The sequence below is a fragment of the Ambystoma mexicanum genome, chromosome 11, assembly GCF_040938575.1.
Source record: "Ambystoma mexicanum isolate Mex_15411 chromosome 11, UKY_AmexF1_1, whole genome shotgun sequence".
Taxonomy (NCBI): domain Eukaryota; kingdom Metazoa; phylum Chordata; class Amphibia; order Caudata; family Ambystomatidae; genus Ambystoma; species Ambystoma mexicanum.
Window position 1 is genome coordinate 844,882 of NC_090934.1, and position 11,165 is coordinate 856,046.

Genomic DNA, 11,165 nt, shown 5'->3' on the forward strand with positions numbered 1-11,165 from the left:
CTGTCGATACTTTCCCTGGGCCCGGTCTACGCACGGATGAACACAGACAGGCTGAACTTTGGCGCGACTTCAGCGTGTGAGGCTCTAGCCCGCTGCGCTTCCATGAAAGTGTGGTATTTATATCAGTTATATCGTGTTAGTCGGGTCCCTCCCACTGTGTCAACAGTGAAGAAGGACTCCCGGGTGCTCGATGTATGGAGGAAAGAAAAGAATACTGCCTCCAACCAGACACAAGACTCTGCTGGCTGGGGGAGGTTGCCAGACACTGTCCTCCTGGTGAATCCAGCTACAACGAAAGTATGAAATATAAAATAATGAATTAAAATAAAAAACCTGAAATAAAGTTTTTTAGCTTAAAAAGCACATTACAAACAAGGCACCCAGTCACACGCCCAACTCGAGTAGCGAGTTTCAAAGGAAATAAGTAAAAGTTAGCCAGAGGTGGACAAATCAACATGAAAGCGCTGCAAAAACAACAAACCTGAGTTTTATTCCAGTCGTACCTGATGTCTGCAGTGCAAAGACAGCTCTCCCTAAGAGCTGAGAGCTGTGAGTGGTGGGTCCCTCCCACTGGGTAAACAGTGAAGAAGGACTCCCGGGTGCTCGATGTATGGAGGAAAGAAAAGAACAGCGCCTCCAACCAGGCACGAGATGATGTTGATTATTGTTATCTCAGTAGGCACGCTTAGATAACCATTAGTTGTAGCACGTCTCTTGCGCCTAGAAACACTTGTGTACAGGTGTGTTATAAATGCCACATCATATCACTTCTACCCTTCAATACAATACAGAAGATGACTCGGGATTTTGCCATGAAAATAATTAGCAACAATAAGCAAGTGTACAGGAAAGTACAAATGACAGCCACTCACAACTAAGACAAGAGGATAAAGAACAACTCACAACTAAGCGAGAAACAAAAAATGACAGCGCACAGCCATAATGAATTCCCATGAGATGATCTGACAACCCAACACAGGTCCTACCAGAATGAACAAAAAAGAACAAACACTCAACAAGGAGAATACCGGCAACAAAACATGAGTTCTAATAACTCTAATCATCTTAGGACAACATGCCATACATGTGCAACCCATTCGCATCACTGCCACCCGAAACCCAAGACTCCCTGTTAGGCAAAGTTTGTATGTAGTACCCTCTGGGACCACTACACACAACTAGGACTAAAGGTGTAAGCAAAACCAACCTTTGGTATACGTCTGTACCACACCGTTTTTGGTAGCAAGCTGAGTAGCTGGGCTTATCTCAAGAGGGAATGTGAGCTTGTAAGGGTGTTACACAAAGGTCTACAATGACAAGTATTCAGATAGACACTTATACTCAAGGTTTCTTGGTAAAACACTTCTTAATTTATTACACAATCATTCACAGAGCATTCACTAAATAGGGCAACCAATATCACACAAAAATTATACTACAATACTGAATACTAAGCAGTTGAGCTCCCTTGAAGTAGGAGCAAAATAGTATTGAAGTAAGAGCAAAAAGGCATAAGTTAATAAAATGAATATTATAGTTACTCCAAAACAGTGCAAATAGTTTGAATTCACCAGAGGAGTTGATTCAATGAAATAGGTAGGCCAAAGTCAATGGGCTAGTGTCTTGTATAAGTAAAAACGTTTCTGGTATTTAAAACGGAAAAGTCTTTGCCATGGTTCTTAGAAGTAGTTGATGGAAGAAAGGTTTGTATGTCGGGTCACAAGCTGACTAGGCCTGCAAGTTGTCAAAGTTCCACAAACTTTCGCGGTGAGATAAAGTTCTCTCGGTCGGTTTTCACAGTACCTTATATTGAAGAAAAAGATGCAGCTGAAGACTTCTGTTCCTGGCAGTTCCTGCAGATCTCGCTGTTCCTGAGCCTCAGTCGTGTGGACAAGAGGGAGGACGTCGGGGGACTCCTGCACTGCACGGAGAAAGATCACAAAGCTGCTAAATTGGCAAATCTTTTATTCCGGTTGCTGTTCTTCAAGCACACAAGCTGGTGTCCTTCTTCCTGGTTAATCCTAACCAGCTCCGAGAATGGTATCCAGGTGGCTTACGAGTTGATTGGTCCTACCAACTTCAAAGGAAGAAGTCGTCCTTGAAGGGGCTTCTTTGTCAAGATGAACGTGGCGATTCAGACCTGCAGCAGGGCTCCACCGGGCAAATCAACGGTTCAGTAGTTGCAGCAGCCGTCCTCTTGCAGCTCATCTTCGGTTCTTTCGTTCAAGTGGTCGACTCTGCCTTCCAAGCCAAGAGACTCGCCTTTTAAACAGTTTTCTCCCATTCATTCCAGCCTAGCTGCCACTCACCCAGCAGGGTGGCTGTCCTTGCTGGACAGTCAGCCAGCTAATCACGCCAGAGTGCATTTGGGTCTCCTAGGAGACTGGGCACCTCCCTCAATTCCTGCCCACCCCAGACACTCGGACACCAGAGGCGGGCTTCAGTCCTGAAGCACACTAAAGGCATAGAAACAAAGGGACCAAACCTAGTTTGGAACGCAGAGACAAACACTAGAAGGACCTTTCCAAAAAGAAATGGCGAAAAAAGAAGACCGGGACCTGTTTAAACAAAGGGGCTTAAGGCACCATCTTGAAAAACATGGCTTCCGTGATTTTTAGCTACTGGTGTTCACGGTCGGGAAACATCATGGTAATTCATTGTAAAACAACTGCCACCAGCCATTTCGATAGGAAAGGGTAGCATTTGACTACTGCATGAGTTTCTAGACATAGCGGATAGTAGGTAACCCCTCCAGCACTCTATTCTAAGATAGTGTGTGCTGGGTCTAGGAATTTAAAAAGACTAGCAAAGTCAATTTAACTTTACATTCTCTGGGAAACAGTAGTTCATCCCATAAGAGGTATTTAAACCTTGGGAAAGCCTAAAAAGCTTCTCTGTGTCACTGCACTGAGGGTGCTGTGTAACACACATGAAAAGATGATGCCTATGGAGTTATCTAATTCTCCATAATCAAAGGACACAAGAGTAAACACACATCAACATAAATGAGAGAGTGGGGAAAAAAAGGCTCATACTGTCTCCAGGTAAAAACATCACGTCCTCAAAATCCAGCAAAGTTGCTGGGGGTCTCTAAGGTGAAGGGAATTAGCACTTTTATGAGAATTCTTCCTAACACTCCCCCCCCAACAGGAAAATCTCAGCAGGAAGAACACAAACCTACAACTTAGAACAAACGTGCAGGAATACAGGAATGGAATCTACCGACAACACCACTGGAGAAGCACACCACTCGGTCAGAGCCATCAAAACTAAACTAATCAACATGACCCGCAACCAGAAAAAGGTAGGCACTTAAACACTCTCTCAGAAAGTTCTCCATCACCAAAAACTCACGCAAAGAACATAAACCAGCACATCCTCATGTTTCATTCATGTCACTCACTACATGTTCACCAACTTGCCAACACAAAGAGCTAAACAAAAAAACCCTAAACCCACACCAACATAGACACAACTCTACAGCTCTCTACTCACCTTGCAGACATGATGACAGGTGGCCAAATACCCAGACCATCCCCATATGTTTCCTTGACGGCACTCACTACCTAAGGTTAGCAGGATATCTGACAAAAGTGCAGGTCATCATTGGAATACCTCCTCCCTAACAAAATGGCATGTTTTATTCAAGCACTTTTTTTTAGAAGAAGGCACTAAAGTGTTTCCACCTTTATATAAGAAAACAGTGCATTATGACCCAACAATGTCTACATAGGAAAATGGTGTTCTAATGAGATAATAAAAATATTTAAAATAGGAAATTGAGTTTGCTGTCAGACTTGTGAGAGGTTACACAACCCCTGCCTGACCACGGAAGCCAAATGGCGTATGGCCCTCCACCTTGTTTGGCATGGGTGCTTTATGTAAGACTAACAGGACACACCGAGACAGCCAATGGGGGGTTAGAGTGAGGGAGAGATTGTGGATAAGGAAGGGGAGATTTGGAAAACCAGAAAGAGGGTTGGGGTACTTGAGCGGATAGGAAGGGGGAGGTTAGGAATGGCAACGGACAATTCATAGTGTAACCCTATGGCAATAACTTGGCCTCAAACTACCTTGCACACTCACTCCTAACTCCTACCCTGAAAGCTTAAAGGAACACCCAGGCAGAGTGATATAACATTTAACATGACATGCTACACCAGACATACATACTAATGGCATGGAGGAGAACCATAATTAGCATATTGAATGATTGCATGAGGTGCTGGGAGTACAGCCACAAACAGTGGGCACATGACCCACAAAAGAACACAGTAGACAGTTCACAGAATGCCGCCTTTACCCATACTGGAGCAATTCTGTGGCGATTACTTCAAGCTCTCAGTTCACGTTCCCGGCTTCTTAAGCAGAGAGCTCACCTTACCCTTACACACATAAATGAACATTCAGTCTCCAAGAAGAATTCAAAAGTGCATGAATTCCTGTTACTTGATGGGATCAAATATGCTCACTCGACTGAATATGCACAACACCCATACCGTGTTTAATGCAAACGATGTTACACAAACACTTATCTCGGGGCGCCTACGAGCAACCCTGAAGAGATTAACTTGAGCCGTAATCAAGCATGATGCCAGTGTTTTCCAAGGCTAGTTCCTTCATGCTTCACGTGCGCTGTCCAGAATGCTGACTGTGCATTACCAGAAGTTGGCACTGTGTGCGCGTGATATGCTCGGCCTCGGCAACCTCACAGCCGCCGTCCAAGTACCGAACTTTGCATGCCGCGCCTGCCATCCACACTATCCTGCCCGTGCCTCATCAGGAAAATGACCAGCCCCTGACCCAGGCAGGACCGGTGCCTTTAACCTCTGCTATGCGTGCATGCTGCGTGCACAGCCCCCTGTAGTCTAGGGAACTGTACTTCCTAGAGGAATCACTGTCCAGGGCCCCAGCGCACAACATCTCCAGGACTTGTCAGGCCGCGCTTGGTGGCTCCGCACTCACAACATTAACATGCCCAAGGATAAAAAAATACATATTTCAGAAATATAATAATTAGATAAAATAGCATAAGAAAAAGGAAAGAAACATTGCAAAGGGGAACTATGCTACAAATATTAAAACAACACGATTGTAAACATTATTTTGCAATCTGTTGACAGGCCTTTCAAAACCACACATTATTTCTCACGTTAATATGATACCAGAGCAGGTTTGATTAAGCCATTTCTAGTCATTGTAGAACAATAACAAACTTAAAGATGCTGGAAAAATGAATGAAGAAGTCCAAATTATTACATCATTTTAAAATAAAGTTAATATTAGTAATTTTCATAATTTTTCACATTCTGCATTAGAAGAATATCAATTTCCCAAGAATATGTAAAACCTTCAAAAGCTGCTGGTCTTGGGGGACTTTTTAACGCTATCTTAAAGCTTGATATAAAATGTATGCACAACTATTTGAACACAACTATATTGAGAAATGCTACATATGCTACGTTTTCTGTATGCTTCAATTAGAGTTTGATTTGCCGAGTCTAGCCACGAAATTCATGTTACAAAGGATATGTTTTCTGAGGAAATTATATAACATCGAGAAATGCTTTCATGATCCAGTTACATGATATGGTGCAAAATGGTAAAAATTCATATTTAAGGAAATTGTATTTAATGTGTACTTTTTTTACAGATAGAATTGCACATCTATTGGATAAATTAGAAAATGTGCATTTCTTTAAAGTAAACAAATAAATTGATAAAAAATGATTGGGCAAATAGTTTTATATATTAGGAGAAATATATTCACATCAGAGAAAGTCCTTTTATTATGATAGTTCAACCTTATATTAAATATTTTCCATGTAGAATTATCGCGAGAGTAGTATCTTAAATTTAATTCATTACAAACAAATGTGATTGCTGGAGCACACACAGGGTTAATAAGCCAAGAGAGATTGTTATTTCCATAGAATTGATAACTGTGTTGAGACTTTGAATATGTATTGCCATGTACTTTACAAAGTTATAATTGTATATATTGGTAAAATTGTACATAATGTTCATATTTTAAATACATATAAATGTTGGGATCAACATTTAGTAGGCAGGAATCAATGATAGCCTTGACAAGTTTTTTCAAATAAATACTGAAACGATTCATTCGTTTTGATATTTTAAAAGTATGAATGGGGATGGTGAGACGCACTGGCATAGAAATGTAATATATTTTTCTTTATGTCTTTTAAAGCTGTGTAAGGCTTACATTATAACCAAAGGCAACATAGTATCACACACTTGCATTTTAAAGCTCTCTAACCATAGTTGGGAGAAACAATATACAAGGGGAGTGATAGTAGGGAGTGGTGTGATAGTAGAGTGTGGTGTGATAGTAGAGAGTGGTGTGATAGTAGAGAGTAGTGTGATAGTAGAGAGTGGAGTGATAGTAGAGAGTGGATTGATGAGAGGAAGCTGAGGGTTGGGTCTGACATATTGGGAATGCAATGCAAACACGAATGCATGAGTAAGTAACCTAATAACATCTATTGCTGTGATGCCCTGAAAAATTCCTGCAAATACATTGATATTTTTCAAGTTATTTCTATTCTCTAAAGTCTTTATTTTATGAGAAAAACCGATTCATGCAGTTGCACCCAGTGTGCAAGTGGGGAACAGGGACATGAATTAACCTTTGCTTCTTTCCACAGTGTGTAACCACTGACACGAAGAGTCAGGAAATGAAGACGAGAAGATGGGACATAAAGAGGAATAAAGCACGCACTACAGAAGCTGGGCAGCATCTTTCCAGTGAACCTGTACAGATATCGACATCTTCTCAGGAGAGCCGAATGCCCGGCACATCTATGAGGATCCAGACAAAGGAGAAGGCCTTTGCCTGCAGTGTTTGTGGGATGTGCTTCACACACAGGACTAACCTAGTATTACACATTAAATCACATACAGGTCTGTGGGGACAAACAACCCCTACTGTTGAGAAGCCGTACAAGTGCACAGAGTGCAAAAGAAGATTCAGTCAATCCTCACATCTGATGACCCATCAGCGGATACATACTGGAGGGAAGCCTTACAAGTGCACAGAGTGCAAGAAAAGCTTCAGCCATGTCTCAACTTTCAAAATCCATCAGAGGATCCATACTGGGGTGAAGCCCTACAAGTGCACAGAGTGCAAGAAAAGCTTCAGCCATGTCTCAACTCTGAAAATCCATCAGAGGATTCATACTGGGGAGAAGCCCTATAAGTGTACAGAGTGCAAAAAAAGGTTCAATCAACCCTCACATTTGATAAGCCATCAGAGTATCCATACCGGAGAGAAGCCCTACAAGTGCACAGAGTGCAAGAAAAGCTTCAATCATTCCTCAGGTCTAATAGTCCATCAGAGGATCCATACTGGGGTGAAGCCCTATGAGTGTTCAGAGTGCAAAAAAAGATTCAATCAACTCCCACATCTGATAAGGCATCAGATAATCCATACTGGAGAGAAGCCTTACAAGTGCACAGAGTGCAAGAAAAGCTTCAGTCATTCCTCAGGTCTACTAATCCATCAGAGGATCCATACTGGGGAGAAGCCTTACAAGTGCACAGAGTGCAAGAAATGCTTCAACCAGTTTTCAGATCTAAAAAAACACCAGAGGATCCATACAGGAGAGAAGCCCTATAAGTGCACAGAGTGCAAACAAAGATTCAATCAACTCCCACATCTGATAAGCCATCAGAGTATCCATACCGGAGAGAAGCCCTACAAGTGCACAGAGTGCAAGAAAAGCTTCAGTCATTCCTCAAATCTAACAATCCATCAGAGGATCCATACTGGGGTGAAGCCCTACAATTGCACAGAGTGCAAGAAAAGCTTCAGTAATTCCTCAACTCTAATAATCCATCAGAGGATCCATACTGTTGAGAAGCCCTACAAGTGCACAGAGTGCAAAAGACGATTTAGGCAATCCTCACTTCTGATAAGCCATCAGAGGGTCCATACTGGAGAGAAGCCCTACAAATGCACAGAGTGCAAGAAAAGCTTCAGTCATTCCTCAGGTCTAATAATCCATCAGAGGATCCATACTGGGGAGAAGCCCTACAAGTGTACAGAGTGCAAAAAAAGATTCAATCAACCCTCACATTTGATAAGCCATCAGAGGATACATACTGGAGAGAAGCTTTACACATGCACAGAGTGCAAAAAAAGCTTCAGGCATTCCTCGGCTCTGATAATCCATCAGAGGATCCATACTGGGGTGAAGCCCTACACGTGCACAGAGTGCAATAAAAGCTTCAGTGACAACTCTGCTTTAAAATGTCATCAGAGGATCCATACTGGGGTAAAGCCCTACGAGTGTACAGTGTGCAAGAAAAGCTTCAGTCGTTACCATCATTTAAAAAGCCATGAAAGGATTCATACTGGGGAAAAGCCCTACAAGTGCACAGAGTGCAAAACAAGTTTCAATCAGTCCATACAGTTGATACGCCATCAAAGGATCCATACTGGAGAGAAGCCTTAGAAGTGCAAATGGTGCAAGAAAAGCTTCAGTCAATCCCCAGCTCTGAAAATTCATCAAAAGATCCATACTGGGGTGAAGCCCTATACGTGTACAGAGTGTAAGAAAATATTTTGTGACAGCTCTGTTCTGAGACGCCATCAGAGGATCCATACTTGGGTGAAGCCCTACAAGTGTACAGATTGCAATAAAAGCTTCAGTCGTTCCTCAGCTCTGTGGTGCCATCAGAGGATCCATACTGGGGAGCCCTATACGTGCAAAGAGTGTCATTGATCTTATTGTATGTTGTTTACTCTAAAAATCCATCAGAGGACACATACCGGGGGAAGCCCTACAAGTGCACTGAGTGCTGTAAAAGCTTCAGTCAATCCTCCACTCTGATACGCCATCAAATGATCCATACTGGAGAGACGCCCCACATCAGTCAATACCTAAATTTGATCACACATCAGAGGGTCCATACTCAGGAGAAGCCCTATACATGCATAGTATGTAAGTGATCTTATAGTACATTGTCTTATCTGAAAATCCATCCTGGACCCATACTGCGTGTGCATGAAAAGCTTCAGGGAATACTCACCTTTGAGAAAGCATCAGATGATCCATTATTTTAAAAAGCCTGGAGAAACCTCTAGTCTTCAGGAGATCTTTGAAGACTGCATTCTTCCCATGGTTTTTATATGGAGAGATCGTGTGGCTGTAATGTCAGTGGTTAGCACTGAGAAGCCGTAGACAGCCGTCTGCACTTTACAAGTGACTGATATAACTTTTACACTAGGGGCCATATTCTGGGTGCTGCCATCTTGAATGTGGGGATGCATTAGGTAGCCCTTCCCTGTTGCCTCCTGACGACCCCCAAAACATCCCACACCCTTCCCCCATACCCCCTCACTCCCTACTACAACCTACCCACCTACCCCATACCCCCTCACTCCCTACTACACCCTACCCACATACCCCCATGCCCCCTCACTCCCTACGACACCCTACCCACATACCCCCTTATGCCCCCTCACTCCCTACTACACCCTACCCACATACCCCCATACCCCCTCACTCCCTACTACACCCTACCCACATACCACCCATACCACCTCACTCCCTACTACACCGTACCCACATACCCCCTCACTCCCTACTACACCCTAACCACATACCCCCATATGCCCTCACTCCCTACTACACCCTACCCACATACCCCCATACCCCCTCACTCCCTACTACAGTCTACCCCCATACCCTCTCACTCCCTACTACACCCTACCCACATACCCCCCATACCCCTCACTCCCTACTACACCCTACCCACATACCCCCTCACTCCCTACTACACCCTACCCACATACCCCCTCACTCCCTACTACACCGTACCCACATACCGCCTCATACTCCCTCACTCCCTACTATACCCTACCCACATACCCCCTCACTCCCTACTACACCCTACCCACATACCTCCATACCCCCTCACTCCCTACTACACCCTACCCACATACCCCATACCCCCACTACACCCTTCCCACATACCCCCTCATGCCCCCTCACTCCCTACTACACCCTACCCACATACCCCCTCACTCCCTACTACACCCTATCCACATACCCCCATACCCCCTCACTCCCTACTGTACCATACACACATACCCCCCATACCCCCTCACTCCCTACTACACCCTACCCACATACCCCCATACCCCCTCACTCCCTACTACACCCTACCCACATATCCCCTCATGCCCCCTCACTCCCTACTACACCCTACCACATACCCCCTCACTCCCTACCCACATACCCCCCATACCCCCTCACTCCCTACTACACCCAACCCACATACCCCCCATACCCCCTCACTCCCTACTACACCCTACCCACATACCCCCATACCCCTCACTCCCTACTGCACCCTACCCACATACCCCCATACCCCCTCATACTCCCTACTACACCCTACCCACATACCCCCTCACTCCCTACTACACCCTACCCACATACCCCCTCACTCCCTACTACACCCTACCCACATACCCCCATACTCCCTCACTCCCTAGTACAGCCTACCCACATACCCCCTCATACCCCCTCACTCCCTACTACACCCTACCCACATACCCCCATACTCCCTCACTCCCTACTACACCCTACCCACATACCCCCATACCCCCTCACTCCCTACTACAGCCTACCCCCACTACACCCTACCCACATACATCCATACCCCCTCACTCCCTACTACACCCTACCCACATACCCCCATACCCCTCACTCCCTACTACAGCCTACCCACATACCCCCATACCCCCTCACTCCCTACTACACCCTACCCACATACCCCCATACCCCCTCACTCCCTACTACACCCTACCCATATACCCCATACTCCCTCACTCCGTACTACACCCTACCCACATACCCCAATACCCCCTCACTCCCTACTACAGCCTACCCACACTACACCCTACCCACATACCCCCATACCCCCTCACTCCCTACTACACCCTACCCACATACCCCTCATACCCCCTCACTCCCTACTACAGCCTACCCACATACCCCCTCATACCCCCTCACTCCCTACTACACCCTACCCACATACCCCCATACTCCCTCACTCCCTACTACACCCTACCCACATACCCCCATACCCCCTCACTCCCTACTACAGCCTACCCCCACTACACCCTACCCACATAC

General features: G+C 44.9%; 1 protein-coding gene across 1 annotated transcript in view; it reads left to right on the top strand.

Annotated features, from left to right (window-relative positions):
• LOC138502969 (zinc finger protein 271-like) overlaps window positions 1-9,479 on the top strand; it is a 72,078-nt gene extending 62,599 nt beyond the window's left edge. The window contains exon 2 of the mRNA XM_069622376.1: window positions 6,669-9,479. Within this exon, the coding sequence (XP_069478477.1) occupies window positions 6,699-8,477 (1,779 nt within the window). The 5' untranslated portion in view covers window positions 6,669-6,698 and the 3' untranslated portion in view covers window positions 8,478-9,479. The remainder of the gene's footprint in view (window positions 1-6,668) is intronic.
• Window positions 9,480-11,165: the final 1,686 nt, after the last annotated feature.